This window comes from Stenella coeruleoalba, assembly GCF_951394435.1.
Source record: "Stenella coeruleoalba genome assembly, chromosome: 7".
NCBI classification, from domain to species: domain Eukaryota; kingdom Metazoa; phylum Chordata; class Mammalia; order Artiodactyla; family Delphinidae; genus Stenella; species Stenella coeruleoalba.
Window position 1 is genome coordinate 13,107,009 of NC_137153.1, and position 25,176 is coordinate 13,132,184.

Sequence of the window (25,176 nt, forward strand, 5' to 3'; positions counted from 1 at the left end):
TTTGTTAGGTTTTGTGTTATACATTCTTACGTGGTTCTCAGCTGTTTACCCTAGAGATTCCAGGACAGATTATTGACTTACTACACTTCACTTTAATTAGGACTTTTACCACTTTCAGAATAATGCAAAACCAATAATTTACTACCTTTCCAGCCATGCCTCTCACTCCAGCCATACCAAACCATAGATGGAATTCCCAATCACACTTTCTACTCTCCTCTCTGACCCATGCCTGTGACACTTCTGCCTGCTTACCCGGTGGCTTCCCTACATCTCCTGGAAGGTCCCATATCATTGAGAGACATTCTCTGTCCTCCTTCTGTGTTAATTAATTAAGTGCGTTCATTTATTTCCCCATTTATTCATCTCACAGGAACTCTGGGGGGCAAGCCATGTGATCACTACTGTGCTAAGACTTCCTGACCCATCGATAGCAAGACATGGTCCATGGCTCAAGGACCGCATAGCTTATCACATTTCTGTGTTAATCACAGTGGTCTGATTTTACTTTTTTCTCTTAAACATGATATCCAAGGTAATAACTCTGATGTTCATCATTTAATCCCCAGGCCCTGGCTCAGAGTAGGTGCTTAAGATGTGGTTTTGAATAAATAAATTAGTATATTTGTTTCCATTAGGTAACAAACCCAGTTGCATCAGTTCCTTATTTGTGTGTGGCTCATAAAATATTTGAGTTATCTTCTATGTGGCAGGCACTCTTCTAGGTTCTGGGGATATTATGGGGCACAGAGAAAGGCCTTGCTTTCATGAAGCTTCTATCCTGATGTAGAGATTGTTGATTAACAGGTAAAAACATAAATGTAGAATAACAAGCACTATACAGTAAAAGATAAAAACAGATTTGGGAACTAGAGAGGGCATGGAGTGCTGTGAATGCTGGTTTAAGATGGATTATTTATGAAAAATCTCTCCAAGACAATTCTATTTGACCACAGGCCTGACTGTAGAGATTCTTGAGTGTTCCAATTGCTTATCTTCAAGAACCTTCAGGAAAAATGTTAAAACAGGGATTTCCTTATGTTATTCTTTTTTTTTTTTTTTTTTTTTTTTTTGCGTTATGTGGGCCTCTCACTGCTGCAGCCTCTCCCCTTGCGGAGCGCAGGCTCAGCGGCCATGGCTCACGGGCCCAGCCGCTCCACGGCATGCAGTATCTTCCCGGACCGGGGCACGAACTCGTGTCCCCTGCAAAGGCAGTCGGACTCTCAACCACTGCACCACCAGGGAAGCCCCTCCTTATGTTATTTTTATACTCAGTTATTTCTAAGGAGAAGTTTAAATACCTTTAGTTGTCTGTCCCTGGAATTTTTCTTCCTCTGACAGAAACCTGCTTTATCTCTCAATATACCATTTCATGAGATCTTGATGTACTGAGATAGTTTTATTATTTTTTAAATAGCATGTTTCAAAATTCTTATCTGTACCAGTTCATTCACCTCAGTTTTTTCTTATGCAGTGTCCCCAGCCCCAGACCTTTGAAATTAAACTTGAACTCTCCTTCAAGTTTGAGCTGAAAACTCACTTTTTCTAGTTGGAGTTTCTAAGCCATATAATGTTCCTCAGTTTGCCACAGTCTTGAAACTCTTGCAGGATTTATTGTGCAGTTAGTTCTCGTCCACAAATACTCCATTTCTTTTTTTTTTTTAATTGGGAGTACAGTTGCTTTATAATGTTGTGCTAGTTTCTGCTGTACAGCAAAGTGAATCAGCTATACATATACATATATCCCCTCCTTTTTGGATTTCCTTCCCATTTAGGTCAGCACAGAGCCTTGAGTAGAGTTACCTGCACTATACAGTAGGTTCTCATTAGTTATTTTATACATAGTAGTGTATATATGTCAATCCCAATCTCCCAATTCCTCCCACCACCACCCCTTCCCCCCTTGGTGTGCATACGTTTGTTCTCCATGTCTGTGTCTCTATTTCTGCTTTGCAAATAGGTTCATCTGTGCCATTTTTCTAGATTCCATGGATCCATTTCCTTCCATAACAACATTTTTTTTTTTTTTTTGCGGTACGCGGGCCTCTCACTGTTGTGGCCTCTCCCGTTGCGGAGCACAGGCTCCGGACGCGCAGGCTCAGCGGCCATGCCTCACGGGCCCAGCCGCTCCGCGGCATGTGGGATCCTCCCGGACCGGGGCACGAACCCGTGTCCCCTGCATCGGCAGGCGGACTCTCAACCACTGCGCCACCAGGGAGGCCCCGTAACAACATTTTTATAGGGTTGTCATGTCTTAGTCCGTCTGGGCTGCTATAATAAAATAGCTGGGTGGCCTATGAACAGGAGAAATCTTTTTCCTTACAGTTCTGGAGCTTTTCAAGTCCAAGATCAAGGCACTAGCAAATTCAGTGTCTGGTGAGGCCCACTTCCTGGTTCATAGACCAGAAGACGTGTCTCCTCACGTGTCCTCACTTGGTGGGAGGGACGAGGGTCTCTGAGGTCCCTTCTATAAGGGCACTAATCCCATTTCTGAGTCCTAATCCCTCATGGCCTAATCACCTCCCAAAGTCCCCACCTCCAAATGCTCTCCCATTGGGAGTTAGAATTCAATATGCATTTTTCAGAGACACAAATGTTATCTATAGCACCCTGTGTCTTCCTAATCAGAATCTATTTCTAGCTTTTTCAGGCCTGGAGTCATACCATACTCATTTTCACTTCTCCTACCCAGAGGTGCATATTGTAGATAAACATTAAAAAAATGATAGTCATACCAATCTAGGAGACAGCCAGACTAAATAAAATGTCACTTAATCTGGAGGATAAATACCAGGTGCACTATGAGAAATTTAATGGAATCTCCATGTTAACTTCTACTCTATGCCTTGAATAACATAGGATCAGAGACATATTTGGAAAACTTAGAAACTTTCTGCTTAATACCTGTACATTTATATATAGTATTTAACTTTTATATTTTTATTCTTTAAAATACCTCATTTTTATACCTTTTATACTATTTTAAACACAGCAGATAGTGCACTGTTTTTTAATTTAAAGTAAAGGAATCTGAATTTACAGTGATAACAGTAAGGTACATTAGAGTTTTTTTAAAGATAAATAGGTAAGTCTGTAGACTAATAAATTAAAGATCTTTGAATAATGTCATTTTTCAACATACGCTTTTTGACTGGAGCTGTTTCCTTTGTTTTGTTGTTTTACAAAAGAAATGTCACACCACATGAGATGTCATAGACCCTGAGGATCTGCATATTAACACTTAAGATGAGTTGATAGCATTTGCAGTAAAAACTGCTGACAGTGCGTGAGAACAGAAAATTTTAAAACTTTTCCTCACAACTGCCATGAAGAAGTCTCTAGAAAGCCCTCACTGGTGACCCACAAGCTTTGCTTTAAAGCTGTAAAGAGTCACTCATTCACTGGAAAAGCCTTGCCACCTGAGATGTATCATCTGAAGACCACATTGTTATACAAAGAAAATGACTTTCCCTTTGACTGGCAGATGTTTGAGTGAATGTGTAGCTTTAACATTTCCTATCTATAGTCTTAAAAGTGGCCGAATCTAAAAGTTCACCATTAAAAATAGCTACCAAAAAATTACAGAAAAGAAGCCTCAGGTGTGTGCGTACATTTCACTTAGGGCATTTAAATTTAAAAATAAAAATTTGTTAAAGAAAGTGAAGACTATTATGCACTGTGATGTTTTTTGTTATTGAATAGGATTTACGGAGTGGCCTATAAGTCCAGTTAACACCAAAGAATATATAAGATCAAAAGACCTTTTCTAGCTAGTTTGACCACTCATGGGAGAGAGACTTAGATCTTTTAAAAGTTTCTCCAGGTTAGGACACGGGTTCGAGCCCTGGTCCGGGAGGATCCCACATGCCGTGGAGCGGCTGGGCCCGTGCACCACAACTGCTGAGCCTGCGCTCTAGAGCCCGCGAGCCACAGGTACTGAAGCCCGCGTGCCTAGAGCCTGTGCTCCGCAACAAGAGAAGCCACCGCACTGAGAAGCCGGTGCACCACAACAAAGAGTAGCCCCCGCTCGCCACAACTAGAGAAAGCCTGCACACAGCAGCGAAGACCCAATGCAGCCAAAAATAAATAAAATAAAATATATAAATTTATTTAAAAAAAAAAGTTTCCCCAGGTTAGATGGCTAATGGCTAAATGTGGCAATGTTTATTGAAAATACCAGTGTCTCTTTTGTTAACTTACATGTAACATGGGTAAAACTATGTTTATTTCACAGTGTTGCATCAAAAAATGTATATAAAATTTTTTAACATAGTACTTTGTACTTAGTGGATGCTCAAGAATTAGCTGGTATACAAATGAAATTTCTCACGGACTCATTTACTTACCATTTAGTTTGTAAAAGCAAGTGACATTTTCTCCTAAGAAATCAAAACAAAATCAGACAAGACTCAGTATTGATTTTTTTTTGATGCCAAAAGTGAAACACTTAAAAATGTTTGTTTCTCTCCCTTAAAATTGAAGAGATTTTTAGTCTCCTTCTTGAGCATAAAATTCCTTATCAATCCCTAGCTGTTTGATCTTAACTCTTGGCTCTACTGAGGTTAATGCCACTGTGGCAGAAACCAGAAGCTTTAAAAAAAAGATGTTTTCACTTCTATTTGAGGTATTACTGAAATATATATATTATTTTTCAGATTCTTTTCCATTCTAGGTTATTGCAAGATACTGAGTATAGTTCCCTATGCAATACAGTAAATCCTTGTTGCTTATCTATTTTATATACAGTGGTGTGTATATGTTAATCCCAAACTCCTAATTTATCCCTCCCCCACCCTCTTTCCCACTTTGGTAACCGTAAATTTGTTTTCTATGTCTGTGAGTCTGTGTCTGTTTTGTAAATAAGTTCATTTGTGTCATATTTTAGATTCTACATATAAGTGATATCATTTTATATTTGCCTTTTTCTAACTTCATTTTGTATGATAACCTCTAGGGCCATCCATGTTGCTTCAAATGGCATTATTTCGTTTCTTTTTATGGCTGAGTAATATTCCATTCTATATATTTACCACATCTTCTTTATCCATTCATCTGCTGATGGGCATTTAGGTTGCTTCCATGTCTTGGCTATTATAAACAGTGCTGCTATGAATATCGGGATGGCTATCTTTTTGAATTAGAGTTTTCATCTGTTCTAGATATATGCCCAGGAGTAGGATTGCTGGATCATATGGTAACTCTATTTTTACTTTTGTATGTGGCATTTTAAAGCAGGAAAGAAAATGACAAATTACTCATTAAATGTCATTCCTACAGCACCTATCTGTGTGTTTAAAAATAAAGGTGATTCTTTTCTCACTTCTCACACCAGAACATGTTCCAGATGGTTCAAAAATTTTAATGAATAAAACAAAACAAAATGTTAGCAAAACTCTGAATTCATGAATGAATTTTAAAAATAATAGTGGAGTAGGAAAGGATTTACTTTATAAATATAATGCATAATAAGAAACTATGAAAAAAAGTAAAATAATCTGGGTGGAAAAAATCTTATATTAGATTTATTTTGATCTACTCTAAGTCTCTTTTAATTGGTGCAATTAGGCCATTGACATTCAAAGTGATTGTTGATATAGTTTTGATTAATCTCTACCTTATTCATTACTGTTTTCTATTTGTCATCCTTGTTCCATGTCTATCTTCCACTTTTTTTTGTCTTTTGTGCATTAAACTGAGGTTTTTATATGATTTTGTTTTTCTCCACGTCTTAGCATATCAGTTACGCTTTTTTTTTCTTTTTTACTTTTTTGTAGTGGTTGCCCTAGAGTTTGCAATATGCATTTACAGCTAATCCAAGTCTATTTTTAAATAGCACTATAGCACTTCACAGGTAGTGTGAGTACCTTGAAATAACAAAATGATCCTAAATAGTAATTCCTTCCTCCTATCTCATCTGTCATTGCTTTCATCCATTCCACTTTTTTATAAGCATACGTGAGTGTGTGTACATATATATATATAAAATATATATACACAAATACTACATAAGCATACATGACTGTGTGTATATATGTAATATATAGAGAAATAATATAATTATACATAAGCATATATAATCTATTACATTGTTGATTTTATACATTGAACAAACTGATATATTAAGAATAAGAAAAATTAAAAAGTGTTAGTTTTTCTTTTTGAAATAAGAACATTAATTTTTTTCTAACATCTTTATTGGAGTATAATTGCTTTACAATGGTGTGTTAGTTTCTGCTGTATAACAAAGTGAAACAGCTATATGTATACATATATCCCCAACCCCCTCCCTCTTGCGTCTCCGCCCACCTTCCCTATCCCACCCATCTAGGTTGTCACAAGGCACCGAGCTGATCTCCCTGTGCTATGCAGCTGGCTGCTTCCCACTAGCTATCTATTTTACATTTGGTAGTGTATATATGTCCATGCCACTCTCTCACTTCGTCCCAGCTTAACCTTTCCCCTCCCCATGTCCTCAACTCCATTCTCTACGTCTGTGTCTTTATTCCTGTCTTGCCTCTAGGTTCTTCAGAAACAGTTTTTTCTTAGATTCCATATATATGTGTTAGCATACGGTATTTGTTTTTCTCTTTCTGACTTACTTCACTCTGTATGACAGACTCTGGGTCCATCCACCTCACTACAAATAACTCAATTTCATTTCCTTTTATGCCTGAGTAATATTCCATTGTATATATGTGCCACATCTTCTTTATCCATTCACCTGTCGATGGACGCTTAGGTTACTTCCATGTCCTGGCTAGGGTAAATAGTGCTGCAATGAACATAGCGGTACATGACTCTCTTTGAATTATGGTTTTCTCAGGGTGTATGCCCAGTAGTGGGATTGCTGAGTCATATGGTAGTTCTATTTTTAGGATTTAAAGAACCTCCATACTGTTCTCCATAGTGGCTGTATCAATTTACATTCCCACCAACAGTGCAAGAGGGTTCCCTTTTCTCCACACCCTCTCCAACATTTATTGTTTGTAGATTTTTTGATTATGGCCATTCTGACCGGTGTGAGGTGATACCTCACTGTAGTTTTGATTTGCATTTCTCTAATGATTAGTGATGTTGGGCATCCTTTCATGTGTCTGTTGGCAGTCTGTTATATCTTCTTTGGAGAAATGTCTATTTAGGTCTTCTGCCTATTTTTGAATTGGGTTGTTTGTTTTTGATATTGAGCTGCATGAGCTGCTTATATATTTTGGAGATTAATCCTTTGTCAGTTGCTTTGTTTGCAAATATTTGCTCCCATTCTGAGGGTTGCCTTTTCATCTTGTTTATGGTTCCCTTTGCTGTGCAAAAACTTTTAAGTTTCATTAGGTCCCAGTTGTTTATTTTTGCTTTTATTTCCATTTCTCTAGGAGGTGGGTCAAAAAGGATCTTGCTGTGATTTATGTCATAGCATGGTCGGCCTATGTTTTCCTCTAAGAGTTTTATAGTGTCTGGCCTTACATTTAGGTCTTTAATCCACTTTCAGTTTATTTTTGTGTATGGTGTTAGGGAGTGTTGTAATTTAATTCTTTTACATGTAACTCTCCAGTTTTCCCAGCATCACTAATTGAAGAGGCTGTCTTTTCTCCACTGTACATTCTTGCCTCCTTTTTCAAAGATAAGGTGACCATATGTGCGTGGGTTTATCTCTGGGCTTTCTATCATGTTCCATTGATCTATATTTCTTTTTTTGTGCCAGTAGCATACTGTTTTGATTACTGTAGCTTTGTAATATAGTCTGAAGTCAGGGAACCTGATTCCTCCAGCTCTGTTTTTCTTTCTCAAGATTTCTTTGGCTGTTCAGGTTTTTTGTGTTTCCATACAAATTGTGAAAATTTTTGTTCTATTTCTATGAAAAATGCCATTGGTAGTGTGACAGGGATTGCATTGAACCTGTAGATTGCTTAGGGTAGTATAGGCAGTTTCACTGTGTTGATTCTTCCAATCCAAGAACACGGTATATTTTTCCATCTCTTCGTGTCATCTTTGATTTATTTCATCAGTGTCTTATAGTTTTCTGCATACAGGTCTTCTGTCTCCTTAGGTAGGTTTATTCCTAGGTATTTTGTTCTTTTTGTTGCGGTAGTAAATGGGAGTGTTTCCTTAATTTCTCTTTCAGATTTTTCATCATTAATGTATAGGAATGCAAGAGATTTCTGTGCATTAATTTTGTATCCTGCTACTTTACCAAATTCATTGATTAGCTCTAGTAGTTTTCTGGTACCATCTTTAGGATTCTGTATGTATAGTATCTTGTCATCTGCAAACAGTGACAGTTTTACTTCTTCTTTTCCAATTTGGATTCCTTTTATTTCTTTCTCTTCTCTGATTGCTGTGGCTAAAAATTCCAAAACTATGTTGAATAATAGTGGTGAGAGTGGGCAACCTTGTCTTGTTCCTGATCTTAGTGAAAATGTTTCAGTTTTTCACCATTGAGAACGATGTTGGCTGTGGGTTTGTCATATATGGCCTTTATTATGTTGAGGTAAGTTCCGTCTGTGCCTACTTTTGGGAGAGTTTTTATCATAAATGGGTGTTGAATCGTGTCGAAAGCTTTCTCTGCATCTATTGAGATGATCATATGGTTTTTCTCCTTCAATTTGTTAATACGGTTTATCACATTGATTGATTTGCATATATTGAAGAATCCTTGCATCCCTGGGGTAAACCCCACTTGATCATGATGTATGATCCTGTTAACATGCTGTTGGATTCTGTTTGCTAGTACTGTGTTGAGGATTTTTGCATTAATGTTCATCTGTGATATTGGCCTGTAGTTTTCTTTCTTTGTGACATCTTTGTCTGACTTTGGTATCAGGGTGATGGTGGCCTGGTAGAATGAGTTTGGGAGTGTTCTCCTGCTATGTTTTGGAAGAGTTTGAGGAGGATAGGTGTTAGCTCTTCTCTAAATGTTTCATAGAATTCACCTGTGAAGCCATCTGATCCTTTTGTTTCTTTGAACATTTTTAATCACAGCTTCAATTTCAGTGCTTGTGATTGGTATGTTTATATTTTCTATTACTTCCTGGTCATTCTCAGAAGGTTATGCTTTTCTAAGAATTTGTCCATATCTTCCAGTTGTCCAGATTATTGGCGTATAGTTGCTTGTAGTAATCTCTCATGATCCTTTGTATTTCTGCAGTATCAGTTGTTACTTGTCCTTTTTCAATTCTAATTCTGTTGATTTGACTCTTCTGCCTTTTTTTCTTGATGAGTCTGGCTAATGGCATATCAATTTTTTCTTCTCAAAGAACGAGTATTTAGTTTTATTAATCTTTGCTATTGTTTCCTTCACTTCTTTTTCATTTACTTCTGCTCTGATCTTTATGATTTGTTTCCTTTGGTTAACTTTGGGGCGGTTTTTTGTTCTTCCTTTTCTAATTGCTTTAGGTGTAAGGTTAGGTTGTTTATGAGATTTCAATTTTCTTAAATTTACCAAAGCTTGATTTGTGACCCAAGATATGATCTATCCTGGAGAATGTTCCATGAGCACTTGAGAAGAAACGTATTCTGTTGTTTTTCGATGGAATGTCCTATAAATATCAATTAAGTCCATCTTGTTTAATGTGTCATTTAAAGCTTGTGTGTCCTTATTTATTTTCATTTTGGATGATCTATCCATTGGTGAAAGTGGGGTGTTAAAGTCCCCTACTATTATTGTGTTCCTGTCGATTTCCCCTTTTATGGCTGCTAGCATTTGCCTTATGTATTGAGATGCTCCTATATTGGGTGCATAAATATTTACAATTGTTATATCTTCTTCTTGGATTGATCCCTTGATCATTATGTAGTGTCCTTCTTTGTCTCTTGTAACATTCTTTATTTTAAAGTCTATTTTGTCTGATATGAGAATTGCTACTCCAGCTTTCTTTTGATTTCCATTTGCATGGAATATCTTTTCCCATCCCCTCACCCTCAGTCTGTATGTGTCCCTAGGTCTGAAGTGGGTCTCTTGTAGACAGCATAGATACAGTTCTTGTTTTTGTATCCATTCAGCCAGTCTCTGTCTTTTGGTTGGAGCATTTAATCCATTTACATTTAAGTAAGTATTGATATGTATGTTCCTGTTACCATTTTCTTAATTGTTTTGGGTTTATTATTGTAGGTCTTTTCCTTCTCTTATGTCTCCTGCCTAGAGAAGTTCCTTTAGCATTTGTTGTAAAGCTGGTTTGGTGGTGCCAAATTGTCTTACCTTTTGCTTGTCTGTAAAGGTTTTAATTTCTGTGTCAAAACTGAATGAGATCCTTGCTGGGTAGAGTAATCTTGGTTGTAGGTTTTTCTCTTTCATCACTTTAAATATGTCCTGCCACTCCCTTCTGGCTTGCAGAGTTTCTGCTGAAAGATCAGCTGTTAACCTTATGGGGATTCCCTTGTATGTTATTTGTTGTTTTTCCCTTGCTGTTTTTAATATTTTTTCTTTGTATTTAATTTTTGATAGTTTGATTAATATGTGTCTTCTCCCATTTCTCCTTGGATTTATCCTGTATGGGACTCTGTGCTTCCTGGAGTTGATTATTTCGTTTCCCATATTGGGGAAGTTTTCAACTATAATCTCTTCAAATATTTTCTCAGTCCCTTTCTTTTTCTCTTCTTCTTCTGGGAGCCTTATAATTTGAATGTTGGTGCAATTAATGTTGTCCCAGAGGTCTCTGCGACTGTCCTCAATTCTTTTCATTCTTTTTTTCTTTATTGTGCTCTGTAGTAGTTATTTCCATTATTTTATCTTCCAGGTCACTTATCCGTTCTTCTGCCTCAGTTATTATGTTATTGATTCCTTCTAGAGGATTTTAAATTTCATTTATTGCGTTTTTCATCATTGTTTGTTTGCTCTTTAGTTCTTCTAGGTCCTTGTTAAACGTTTCTTGTATTTTCTCCATTCTGTTTATGAGATTTTGGATCATCTTTACTATCATTACTCTGAATTCTTTTTCAGGTAGACTGCCTATTTCCTCTTCATTTGTTAGGTCTGGTGGGTTTTTACCTTGCTCCTTCATCTGCTGTGTGTTTCTCTGTCTTCTCATTTTGCTTAACTTACTGTTTTGGGGGTTTCCTTTTTGCAGGCTGCAGGTTCATAGTCCCATTGTTTTTGATGTCCACCCACAGTGTGTATGGTTGGTTCAGTGGGTTGTGCAGGCTTCCTGGTGGAGGGGACTGGTGCCTTTTTTCTGGTGGATGAGGCTGGATTTTGTCTTTCTGGTGGGGAGGACCACGTCTGGTGGTGTTTTTTTGGGGTGTCTGTGAACTTAGTATGATTTTAGGCAGCCTGTCTGCTAGTGGTGGGGTTGTGTTCCTGTATTGCTAGTTGTTTCGCATGTGGTGTCCAGCACTGGAGCTTCCTGGTCATTGATTGGAGCTGGGTGTTAGCATTGAGATGGAAATCTCTGGGAGAGCTCCCACCGTTTGATATTACGTGGAGTCAGGAGGTCTCTGGTTGTCCAGTGTTGTGAACTCGGTTCTCCCACCTCAGAGGCTCAGGCCTGATACACGGCTGGAGTATCAAGACCCTGTCAGCCACACAGCTCAGAAGAAAAGGGAGAAAAAAAAAGCAAGGAGGAATAAAAATAAAATAAAATTAAAAAGTTATTAAAATAAAAAAGTATTAAAATAAAGTTTAAAAAAGTAATTAAAAAAATGAAGAGAGCAACCACACCAATAAACAAATCCAGCAGTGATAACCAGCATTAAAAAGTAAACTAAGATAAACATAAAACCAGAAACAAATTAGATGCAGAAAGCAAACCCCCAGTCTACTCCCAGTTGCTCCCAAAGTCCACCCCCTCAATTTTGAGATGATTCGTTGTCTATTCAGGTATTCCACACTGCTGGGTACATCAAGTTGATTGTGGAGATTTAATCTGCTGCTCCTGAGGCTGCTGGGAGAGATTTCTCTTTCTCTTCTTTGTTCACACAGCTCCTGGGGTTCAACTTTGGGTTTTGCCCCACCTCTGTGTGTAGGTCACCTAAGGGCGTCTGTTCTTCACTCATACAGGACGGGGTTAAAGGAGCAGCTGAATACGAGGCTCTGGCTCACTGAGGCCAGGGGGAGGGAGGGGTACGGATCGCTGGGTGAGCCTGTGGTGGCAGAGGCCAGCATGATGTTGCACCAGCCTGAGGTGCACTGTGTGTTCTCCCGGGAAAGTTGTCCCTGGATCACAGGACCCTGGCAGTGGCAGGCTGCACAGGCTCCTGGGAGGGGAGGTGTGGTTAGTGACCTGTGCTCGCACACAGGCTTCTTGGTGGCGGCAGCAGCAGCCTTAGCGTCTCATGCCCGTCTCTGGGGTCCGCGCTTTTCGCCGCAGCTCACACCCGTCTCTGGAGCTCATTCAGGTGGTGCTCTGAATCCCCTCTCCTCGTGCACCCTGAAACAGTGGTCTCTTGCCTCTTCGGCAGGTCCAGACATTTTCCCGGACTCCCTCCTGGCTAGCTGTAGTGCACTAGCCCCTTCAGGCTGTGTTCATGCTGCCAACCCCAGTCCTCTCCCTGCGCTCCGACCAAAGCCCGAGCCTCAGCTCCCAGCACCGCCCACCCCGGCGGGTGAGCAGGCAAGCCTCTCGGGGTGGTGAGTGCTGGTCAGCACTGATCCTCTGCGGGATTCTCTGTGCTTTGCCCTCTGCACCCCTGTTGCTGTGCTCTTCTCAGCGGCTCCGAAACTTCCCCCTCTGCACCCGCAGTCTCTGCCCGCAAAGGGGCTTCCTAGTGTGTGGAAGCGTTTCCTCCCTCACAGCTCCCTCCCACTGGTGCAGGTACCGTCCCTATTCTTTTGTCTCTGTTTATTCTTTTTTCTTTTGCCCTGCCCAGGTACGTGGGGAGTTTCTTGCCTTTTGGGAGTTCTGAGGTCTTCTGCCAGCGTCCAGTAGGTGTTCTGTAGGAGCTGTTCCACGTGTAGATGTATTTCTGGTGTATCTGTGAGGAGGAAGGTATCTCCACTCTTACTCTTCCGCCATCTTGAAGGTCCTCTCTCAGGGTGTTAGTTTTTATTTTATCTTCCCTTATGCTTCCTTCAGTGCTCTTCCTTTATGTAGATCCAGGTTTCTGACCTATATCATTTACTTCTTTTTAAAGAACTTTTTTTAAAACATTTCTCACAAGGCAGGTCTAATAGGAACAAATTCCGTCAATTTTTGTCTGTCTGAGATGACCTTACTTCTCCTTCAGTTTTGCAGGTTAGTTTCACAGGGTATGGAGTTCTACGTGGGGAGGTTTTTTCTCTCAATTCTTTAACTCTTTCACTCCACTCTCTTCTTGCTTACATGGCTTCTGAAGAGAAGTTGGATATAATTCTTATCTTTGTTCCTCTGTAGGTAAGGAGTTTTTCCTCTGTTTTCTTTTGAGATTTTTTCTTTATCTTTGATTTTCTATCGTTTGAAAATGATATGCCTCTGTGTAGTGTTTTGGTAATTTGTCCTGCATTGTGTTCTCTGAGCTTCTTGGATCTGTGGTTTGGGGCCTTGGATTTGTGGTTTCCTCATTTGGGGAAATTTTTCTGTCAATGTTTTTTCAAATAGTCTGTTCCTTCCTCTCTTCTCCTTCTATTGTTCCCATTATGTATATGTTACATCTTTTGTAGTTATCCCATGCCCTTGGATATTCCGCTCTACTTTCTTAAGTTTTTGTTCTATTTGCTTTTTGGATTTTGAAGATTCTATGGATAAATCCTCTGGCTCTGAGAATCTTTGCTCATCTGTATCCACTTCTACTCATAAACCCATCAGAAGTATCCTTCATTTCTTTTAAGGTGTTTTTTTATCATCTATTTTTGGTTCTTTTTTAGGATTTCCATCTCCCTGCTGACCTTGCCCATCTGTTCTTGCACGTTCTCTACTCTTCTGTTAGGACCCTTAGTATATTAACCAGAGTTATTTAAAATTCCCAGTCTGATAATTCTTACATCCCTGCTGTGTCTGTTTCTGATGCTTTCTCCATCTCTCCCGTCTCTTCGAGTTGTGATTTTGCCTTTTGGCATGCCTTGTGATTTTTTCCTTGATAGCTGGATATGATGAACCAGATGAAAGAAATTTCTGGAAATAAGCCTTTCATGATGTGGTGTAGAGGTGTGGTGGGAGGGCAGTGCCCACAGTTTCGTGATTAGACCTCAGACTTCTGGTGACCCTGGGCTTCTGAACTGTGAATTTTTCAGCAGTTTCTCAGGATTTTTCTCCGCACCTGGGCAGAATGGTTAGAGGCGGCTAGAGTCAGGAATTTCCCTTCTCTTGGGTCAGTTCGGCTCCACAGGATACACCAGAGCAGGTGGGGCTCTGGTTAACTAGTTTCCCCTGAGGGCAGACCTTACTGAGAACACCAGGGTGCTCTGACGTATTTCACAATGGTTCCTTCTCTCCTCCTCCTGCCAGGAGCTCAAGGGAATATTTCTTCAGTACTTACTCTGGGAACTTGGTTGAGCTCCCAGAGATAAATCTCAATAAAATTGGAGCCTCTCTATGACTGGTTCTTCTAGAAGGTTTTTACTTCTCTGACTTGTCTGCTCAGAGCTCCCAGCAATTTGTCAATTATAGTTCAGGTTTTCCTACCCTGGCACTGGTTCCTGGTGTTTGTACTCATGAGCCCCTACTCTGGTAAGCCTTAGCTCCTGTACTCCGCCGTCTGTCTCTGTTGCCCCGTGTCCTCTCCTCTCTTCTGGATCCAAGAAGAGCTGTTGGTTTTTTCAGTGTGTTCAGCTTTGTACTGGTTGTCAAGACAGAGTGGAAACTTCCAACTCCTTACCTGCAGAACCAGAAAACAGAAGCCTTAAATTAGATTTAAATTAAAAAAACCTACAAAATATTTACAATGTACGTAATTAAGAAAGCTTTAGCAAACATAATATGTAAATTGTTCTTAAACTGTTTTTTAAAATCTCCGAACAATCATTTTACAGTGTAAGAAATACAAATGATAGGTGTATGAAAAATTAATTTTATTATTAGTCAAGAGAAGGCAAGTGTGTGACTAATATATATTTTTACCAGTAAATTTCAAAATAGTATCTAATGCTTCTGGGGACGTGTGAAAACTATCTACTCACTCTAAAGGTAGTCTGGGAATTTTATTTGTAAAATAAAATTTACACCCCGCCACCACTTCCAAGTATACCTAACTAGGAATATTAAGCAAATATGTTTATTTTAACGTTGTTTATAATATGTAAAATTGGAAATAATTTTAAAATATATCTTCAGCAGCATAGTGTAAATTGGGATGCAATGAAATAATATCAACTAGCAGAACTCAGTGAAGTGATGACTTTTATGCAGTTATGTTGGAGAAAGTCAAATTATAAGGCAGTATGTATATTAGAACCTGTATACAGATGTTAGCAAACATACACGTAAACTCTTAGCAGTGGTTTTCTCTGAGAGATAAGATTATACTTTTTACTTCTGTGTCGCTTGCTTTTTAGCATGAGTGTCTCTCTAAATGAAATAAAATAATATAGTAAAATCTTGCTGCTAGAGCTGTTTTTGGAGCATAGTAACAGGCAACTAAAGAAACACACGCATTCATGTCTTATTATCTGTTCTAGAAGATGAAATGGTTTTGACGCAGACAGTAATCCCTTTTTCTCTTCTCCTGCTAGGGAAAGGTGAACATGGGAAACCTTACCCCCTCACTGAAGAGGACCACGATGAGTCAGCTTACAGGGAAAATGGTTTCAATATTTTTGTCAGCAACAACATTGCTCTAGAGAGGTCCCTGCCAGATATCCGCCACGCAAAGTGAGTGTCAGCTCACCTCTGCAGAGCGGTTTTTCTTTTGTCTCTTTTGATTCATATGTTTGATGTATATCATGGTGAGATACACAGTGAAAACCTTTGCCCTATTAATTTTATAGAAGCTGTTTATACTCTACAATCATATATATATTTTGGTTTTTGTTTTTTTATTGAAGTATAGTTGATTTACAATGTTGTGTTAGTTTCAGATGTACAGCAAAGTGATTCAGTTATATGTATGTGTATATATGTATATAATGTGTGTGTGTGTGTGTGTGTGTGTGTGTGTGTGTGTGTGTGTGTGTGTGTATTCTTTTTCAGATTCTTTTCCCTAAAGAAACTTGATGGTTACCAAAGGGGAAAGGTGGGGGGGCGGATAAATTAGGATTTTGGGATATATACGCTACTATATATAAGATAACTAACCAACATAATCTTAAATACTTTTTATTTAAATTGAAGTAACCTTTAAAATTACAAAAGAGTCACTGTCGACTCTCAAAAACTTAATATCTATTTTCATAATTAAGTTGGCGGTATGATCTCCATTTAAACCGAAGTGCTTTCAGATGAAATCTATAACTTTGTGTTGATCACGTACATTATGAAGCTCATGTTTTTCTCTGGTAATTAGTGCTGTCAGAACTGTCTACACGTGCATGCCTTCGAACGACTGCATTCTCACCTCGGCCTTATCAGTGCCATTGTTGTTACATTTTCTTAGAAAGTGCCTAACATGAGTGCATCCATAATCTAAAGGTAATGCTTGGTTGCTCAGTTTCCCATCACTTAGGAATTGCTTGTGGCTTGTCAGTTGACAGTGGGCTCAGTTTTTACTGAATTGTAGCTAAAAATTGTAGTCTGAATGGAAACAAGAAGAATATTACCTACAGTTGGCTGAAAGCCTTCCTCTCTCTGTCCACCCCTGTCTAATCCTAACATTGCTTAATGTACTTTTTTTTCTTGTCTGTTATGGTTTTCTTATTAGCATATGCTATGCCAAAAGTATGCCAAGAACATAGAATGTGGGCAGAATTTGAAATTGTGGCGTTGTCATGCATATTTGTTAAATCTATCCAGCTAATAGAGTATATTGACTTTTGCAGTTCATCTTCCTTTAGAATCATTGGTGTGAGAGAAAGAAAATCGGAGAAGATAAAGGGCATAAATGAAACCAGGACTAGAAATCTAAATTAAACCAGTAATGTACATTACGTAAATCTCCTTGTGCAAAAATAATTAACCCATTAGGGAAAAACAAATCAGTATATTGTGGTTTGGAGGACTACTTTTTAGTTGCCGTATTGTATCTTTATAAATTTGTTTGTTTGGTTTTTTTTTAACATCTTTATTGGAGTATAACTGCTTTACAATGGTGTGTTAGTTCTGCTTTACAACAAAATGAATCAGTTATATATACACATATGTTCCCATATCTCTTCCATCTTGCGTCTCCCTCCCTCCCACCCTCCCTATCCCACCCCTCTAGGTGGTCACAAAGCACCGAGCTGATCTCCCTGTGCTATGCGGCTGCTTCCCACTAGCTATCTACCTTACGTTTGGTAGTGTATATATGTCCATGCTTCTCTCTCACTTTGTCACAGCTTACCCTTCCCCCTCCCCATATCCTCAAGTCCATTCTCTAGTAGGTCTGTGTCTTTATTCCTGTTTTACCCCTAGGTTCTTCATGACATTTTTTTTTCTTAAATTCCATATATATGTGTTAGCATACGGTATTTGTCTCTCTCTTTCTGACTCACTTCACTCCGTATGACAGACTCTAGGTCTATCCACCTCATTACAAATAACTCAATTTCGTTTCTTTTTATGGCTGAGTAATATTCCATTGTATATATGTGCCACATCTTCTTTATCCATTCATCCGATGATGGACACTTAGGTTGTTTCCATCTCCGGGCTATTGTAAATAGAGCTGCATTGAACATTTTGGTACATGACTCTTTTTAAATTATGGTTTTCTCAGGGTATATGCCCAGTAGTGGGATTGCTGGGTCATATGGTAGTTCTATTTGTAGTTTTTTAAGGAACTTCCATACTATTCTCCACAGTGGCTGTATCAATTTACATTCCCACCAGCAGTGCAAGAGGCTTCCCTTTTCTCCACACCCTCTCCAGCATTTATTGTTTCTAGATTTTTTGATGATGGCCATTCTGACTGGTGTGACATGATATCTCATTGTAGTTTTGATTTGCATTTCTCTAATGATTAGTGATGTTGAGCATACTTTCATGTGTCTCTTGGCAATATATCTTCTTTGGAGAAATGTCTATTTAGGTCTTCTGCCCATTTTTGGATTGGCTTGTTTGTTTTTTTGTTATTAAGCTGCATGAGCTGCTTATAAATTTTAGAGATTAATCCTTTGTCAGTTGCTTGATTTGCAACTATTTTCTCCCATTCTGAGGGTTGTCTTTTGGTCTTGTTTATGGTTTCCTTTGCTGTGCAAAAGCTTTGAAGTTTCATTAGGTCCCATTTGTTTATTTTTGTTTTTATTTCCATTTCTCTAGGAGGTGGGTCAAAAAGGATCTTGCTGTGATTTATGTCATAGAGTGTCCTGCCTATGTTTTCCTCTAAGAGTTTGATAGTTTCTGGCCTTACATTTAGGTCTTTAATCCATTTTGAGCTTATTTTTGTGTATGGTGTTAGGGAGTGATCTAATCTCATAGTTCTACATGTACCTGTCCAGTTTTCCCAGCACCACTTATTGAAGAGGCTGTCCTTTCTCCATTGTACATTCCTGCCTCCTTTATCAAAGATAAGGTGACCATATGTGCGTGGGTTTATCTCTGGGCTTTCTATCCTGTTCCATTGATCTATCTTTCCGTATTTGTGCCAGTACCATACTGTCTTGATTACTGTAGCTTTGTAGTATAGTCTGAAGTCAGGGAGCCTGATTCCTCCAGCTCCATTTTTCGTTCTCAAGATTGCTTTGGCTATTCGGGGTCTTTTGTGTTTCCATACAAATTGTGAAATTTTTTGTTCTAGTTCTGTGAAAAATGCCAGTGGTAGTTTGATAGGGATTTTTAAAATATAAAAAAATTACTGGTCTGCTCCTTAGGTTTTATGTGAATTTGCATTTCCCAATAGTGTTAAGCGAAGAATTAATGTGAAGAAAAAATCCATTTTCCCCTAAGCTGAATGCTTCATATATTGGACTACACCTTCTATCTAGCAAAATTATTCCCATGTCACCTGAAATTATCTACGGTGATTCCCACTACCAAGAACGTTTCTAGTTATGAGAAATTTTCATACCTAATTGCACACCCTCAAAGATGCATTAAATTGCATTGTTGGCATAATAAATATGCTCAGAGCATAATTTCCATCCACTCCAGCCCGACATTGCTAATCTTTTCATGCGTATTCAAGTGGAAATATTTGCAGATGAAAACAGTGCAGAAAATCATGGAAGTCAAAAGAAAGCTGATGTTACTGTTCTCCACAGAGAGTATATTTTTAATGCCACTACCACCTTTTGAGAAAAGATATTCTTAGGCAATAATGGAGAAGAAGATGGAAAAATGGAAAGAAAAACATTTTGAAAATTTTATCAGAGCTACTAAATTTATAGTATTGGAGGGTATTTTCCTAAATGTTAGGAAAGAAAAATATGGCTAAAACATGGTGTGTGACCATATTCTTACTTCCTGAGGCTGGGTATGTAATAGGACAGATGCTAGTAAAATGATACCAAGAAGAGAACTCAAACAAACAGACGGTCTTAACAGAAGATTGGAGAAGCATGCCAGCAGCATGTTAAGTGTGAGATCCCAGGAATGGTCATTTACTTGGTTAGCCCAGTTTCTGACTCTCAGTAATGCAGGAAGCGAGATGAGATGATGCCTCTGATTTTGTCAGCGTGCCACCTGCAGGAAACCGGAAGCCAAAGAAAGTCTTACAGGGATCCCGCTGTTTATAAAGTCCTGTGCTTTTGACCTCGGTTATGCTTCCCACAATGCAGGCATAGATAATTACAGGAGTATGTAACTCTGTCCTTCAAATTGTAAAAGCAGCTGGACACAGATTCCAGTGTTATCAATTTAAGGAGGCTGCAGGTAATTGACCATGGCTCGTTTATATTGACAGAATCTATGGAAGAGAATGCAAAATGTATGTGACTTTTATAATCAAACGTAACAGTTCTAAGAAACTTTGCATTTGCAGTCAGCCAATTCCAGCTACCGGCTCAGAGTGCCAGGAGAGAGGATGTTATTTTTCTTTGCTTTAGGATTTTGCAGTGGAAAATATCCGGGAATACCATCTTGCAATTTTCCTGAACTTGATCGTTATTCCAAAACACATCATCGTGGTTCTTACTACACTGTTCTGCATGATAGGTGACTCTCTGTGTATATGCCCATGCTCTTTACCTCTTCATATTCTCAAAAATGTTCATGGTTCTAGGTGCTTTGACATGCTTAGTGCACAGTCTAGTCCACTGTGAGGAATATTTAGAACATGGATTACTTCAGAAATCCCAATCCAGAGAGCACTTGTATTTGTCTCACTGCTTACTTCACTAGCATAAAAATGAAGAGCTTTCTTTTGGCTTTGTTATTTCATTGAATCAGTAATAGATTCCCATTAAGTAGGAAGCATAGATAAAGGCAAGTCAGTTGGCATGTGTGCAGTAATTTAAATCTATACAGAACAAGAACATTTTTACTTATATCCTAATAATAAATTTCAGTCTTTTAACTTACATTTTGAATTTCTTGTGTTTTTTTCCAGTTATTTTTAGCATCCCCTTATCTTGTAAATTACATTTTAGTTTTTCATGCCATCTATGCTTTGGTCTTGTCAAATTTTCTACCTCTTCTTCCATAGTCATAGCCTGACACTTTTGGTTGACTTTTGTACTTTTTTGGAGAAGTATCTATATGATGATAGTTTAAATACTCACTGTTTTCTTCAGTTACTCCCTAATTACATCTATATCCATAGTACCTGGGCTCAATCTCAGAGCACCTGAGTTCAACCTGTCCTTAGAACATCTTATTTTTCCCGTCTTATCTAATGCAATGTCGATAAGAATTTTACTATGAGAGCTTCTGCATGACAAATGTCCAGTCACTGGATATCTGGCTGGCCAGGTTAGTTTTTCCTCACCTGTATTTTGATTGTGCATTTTCTTTGTATTCAGTCACCCATTGGGATGTCACACCTTCGTATGCTGTAGAACATCTTATTTTGACTCTAAAACATGTATTTAGAGTACAAAATACATATAAAATAAGGGGGAAGAAAACCATGGAAGGATGACCTGCATAGAAAAGAAATTCTGATAAACTTATGCATGAATATATTGTTAACAAGGGAAAACTAAAGAATAGTTGAGCAAGTATTACTCCCTGGATATGAATACATGTATCAGCAGTTACCACAAGTACTCCCAAACCATGCTAGAATTAATGTGTGTAAGAAGAAATTACATTTATGAAAACAGGAAGTATGTGAGATTAGGACACATAAGAGTCATGAATAATAGGAGAGTTGAGATCAGCTTTGCAGAGAGTTGAGATCAGCTTTGCAGAGAATTCAGGTAAATGCATCATTGATGTAAGGTTCATTCTTTGCTCTTATAAAAGAATCCAGATACCTGTTCATATGCATCCACATTAATTACGATGCAGTTATAAGGCGGCTGAGTAGCTGGGATATTTTTGAGTTAAAGTAGTTCTACTCTGAATTGTGGCTGTTCGTTTTCATTTAAATTTTCCTTTTCGTTTAACTTATATTCCCAAGATAAGGAAGTTTTAGCTTCATGCCTTGACAACAAACAAGATACTGAATTTTAATAGAAAATTCTGAGAGATCCCATCTTTTGAAAACATTTAGGAGAATTTTGACAACCTCTTGTCATGATAGCATTATGGGATTGCTCTCAGCAATGTTGCAGATATATCAGATTATCACAACCCTGCTCTCTGCGCAATTTCAAAACCAATGGAGAGATTGTCTCAGAAATGGTTTGAAAGTAAAGTATTACCTTTATTATTATTATTACTAATTTATTTATTTATTTTTGGCTGCATTGGGTCTTTGTTGCTGCGCGCGGGCTTTCTCTAATTGTGGCGAGCAGGGGCTACTCTTCATTGCGGTGCGCGGGCTTCTCATTGCGGTGGCTTCTCTTGTTGCGGAGCACAGGCTCTAGGAGTGTAGTCTTCAGTAGTTGTGGTACATGGGCTCAGTAGTTGTGGCTCGTGGGCTCTAGAGCACAGGCTCAGTAGTTGTGATGTGTGGGCTCAGTAGTTGTGGCACACGAGCTTTGTTGCTCCGTGGCATGTGGGATCTTCCCGGACCAGCGCTCGAACCCGTGTCCCCTGCATTGGCTGGCGGATTCCTAACTACTGCACCACCAGGGAAGCCCTTACCTTTATCATTGATCAGAGTCTATTGGTGGGCGTGGTTTAGACCTGGGCCAAGCGTGATTTCTAATAGAAGGAGGCGCATTCAGCCTTCCAGTCACAGACATTGCCGAGAAAAGGACAAATGTAGAATTTCGGGCATGGAGGGCAGAGGGAGATGTCTGGTCTCTGCACGCAAGTGGGTTCCCGTGCACAAAACTGAAGCAGAAGCTGAGCCAAGCATGATAAACTCTGTAACTCAAACTCAGCAGTCATGTGTCTTTCCTCCTCCTGGAAGGGACGTCTGGGAGGATGGATGGAGAGAAGGTGGGGTGTTAGCATGACAGCTGCCCCTCCACCCGGGACCATCTGTGGAGGGAAAGGACCTCCTCCCTGGATGAATAGGGCACAGTATCTACTTTGTATACAAGGAGAAAGGCAAATTCTCGATATACACAGATTTGGAGTAATTTTTCTTTTTCAATTAGACTCTAAGTCTAATCATGCCTTCCGGAAATTATGTTGAATAATAATTATTAAAAAGTTAACTTTCCTGACTTGGACCGTGACGCTGAACCAGGCAGTTGTCATTCTGATTTTCTACTTACCCACTTTTCTAAGTCAGGGTGCTGACTTTCTTTATGTCTCTCACAGAGTATTAAGATAAATACGATTGGTGTCAGTTCTACCAAATCAGCTGCACCATGATCTATTCAGTTATTTCTTTTTCTTCTGATGATTCTCCTTCTGATTTCCTTCCTTCTTTTGCATTCATATCATGAGGAGATAAAATATAAAGAGATCAAGTGAACTACAGTTCAAAAACATAAATTGCAAAAATGATTAAATTTTGGGAGTCAGATTTGAGTTTATTAGGAAAAATAATTATGTGTGTCCAATGTATTTTAATATAATGTAGTGAATGTGATAGGTTGGTATTTATTTTAATTGTGTGTGAAATGGAAAGTGTGATTTAACTGCTCTGACTCTGGGCTATTGAATGTTAGAACTCATCCACAGAAATGTTTGAGGTTAGCCATCCAAAAATGTGCAAGGATTTTCTTAAAATTTCTCAAGTTCAAAGGCTCCTCAAAAGCTGGGGAGGCACTGCCTTCCTTTCATGTTTTCATTATGATTTACTTGTGAATTTGATGAAGTATCTTTTTTTTTTTTTTCACAAGTCAATTCTGAAGCAGATTAAGCTAAAGGACTTGTGCACTCCAGTCAGGTGGGAATACTGCCCTGGAAGAGTTTGGAAGTGTATCCTTTGAATCAAATGATGCTCTAGCATAGTGTATGTCTCAGTATGACTGAAAAAAGACAAAACAGTTAACTCCTAAGCAGCAGATCGAGGGAGGAACGACCAGGAACTACAGATAGGAAGTAACCTTTCAAAACTGCAATTGTTTTGAAGAACTGAATAATTATTTGAATAATATTTTTTGAAACCCGGCTTACGCAACCTAGTGTAGCCATTAGTACATTAGTCTGTTTCTAAGGGCCATTAAAGAAAAGCCATGATAATATAACAACAGAAATGTACACAAGTATCTCTTCCATTGGCTAAAGCCTGAAAGACATGGAAGAGTTTTTACCACTGTAACTAAATATGTATGCCTGTTGAAAGGAGAATCCTCCAAGGATAGACAACAGTTCAAGAGTTGTCAGACATCTCATCTCTGGAGTGAATGACAGATCATACAGCAGATTCGTTGAAAGGTAGAATGTGGACAAACACAAGGGCATGGGGGTGTGAAAGAGTAGCGGTGGGAAGTTGTGCACACACACAAAGCCTTCTAAAAATACCCTAAGTATGTTATATAACTTTCCCAATGTCACCATTGCTGGTAATTGATGTAAATTTGACTCCAAACCAGGGCTCTCAAACTCCGAAACCTTATTACTTATTATTGCTTTATTATTGCCTTATTGCTTATTACTGTGTTATTCTGCTTTAAATCAGGATAAAAATATAAAGGTTGAAATTATAATGAGTTGCGGTGTACTAGCTCGTTAAGATCCCAAAACTGTAATTGCTTTTTAAGTTACACAAAGAAACTGGAAAATCAAGTATGAATTCATGATTGATCATTATTGTCATTCATGAGATATCTATTTCAGTCCTGAATATATATATATATATTTGTATTATTACATGTATTTTTAATTTTATGTAATTTTATTACCCCAAGTGTATAAAGCTTCAAATTGAACGCATCTCTTCAAGAGAATAGTAGCTAACTATGAGACTGCATTACAACATCAGTGATAGAGAAAAATCGTAATTAGAGATGTGTTAAACTGCTAGGTTTTCACTAGGCAGTCATCACTGTACACTTTCATGGCATCACTGGGAAATAGCAATGTGCTTTAAACTGAGACAGTTATTTCGGTTGTGTGTGACCTTGGTGGCAAAGTCAGCATCTCCAATCAGTGTGACTGCAAAGCCATCCAAATTTTAAAGTTCCACTGGAAAAGTCAAAATTATTGAGCTCACAGAAAAGCAACTAGTTTTTGGAAGTTTGACATCAAACTAGAAGACCAGAATTGATCATGGAGTCAATCTTATCAGATTATTATTTTTTAACATTTGAATAATCATAGAGTTTTAGTGTTTAGATATGGGAATTTTTCCATAACTGAAAAAAGATGGTGTCTTACACCAGAGTCCTATGTTAACATCAGAATTATTAAAATGACGAAAGTCAAAGGCCAAAAGTCATTTATTATGATGGTTATTTCTGTATTGGTCTACTGTTTGGTAATTATATTTAGATCTATAAAAGAAAAAATATAGATACAACAGAGTCTATGTAGATATTCTATGCCTAGTTGTTTGTGTTATCTACTTACAAACTAAGATACTCATATAGAAATTTCATTGTGAAATTTTAAAGTCACAGATGCTTGAAGTACTCTCATTGCTTTTTTTCCCATATATAAAGTTTTTTTTTTTAATTTTTATTCTAGTATAGTTGATTTACAATGTTGTGTTAGTAAAACATCAACTCCTCCTTCTAGCCGGAATTGAACCAGTGACCTAAGGATGACTATAATGGGAAATGCTACAGTCCTCTGCTCTAACAGCTGAGCTATCAAA

General features: G+C 38.3%; 1 protein-coding gene across 1 annotated transcript in view; it reads left to right on the forward strand.

Annotated features, from left to right (window-relative positions):
- The window catches only part of GALNTL6 (polypeptide N-acetylgalactosaminyltransferase like 6), a gene marked incomplete at its 3' end in the record, with an annotated part of 1,147,279 nt that overhangs the window by 466,797 nt on the left and 655,306 nt on the right, over positions 1 to 25,176 (forward strand). Inside the window, exon 3 of the mRNA XM_079925494.1 lies at positions 15,572 to 15,710. Coding sequence (XP_079781620.1) covers positions 15,572 to 15,710 — 139 coding nt within the window. The remainder of the gene's footprint in view (positions 1 to 15,571; positions 15,711 to 25,176) is intronic.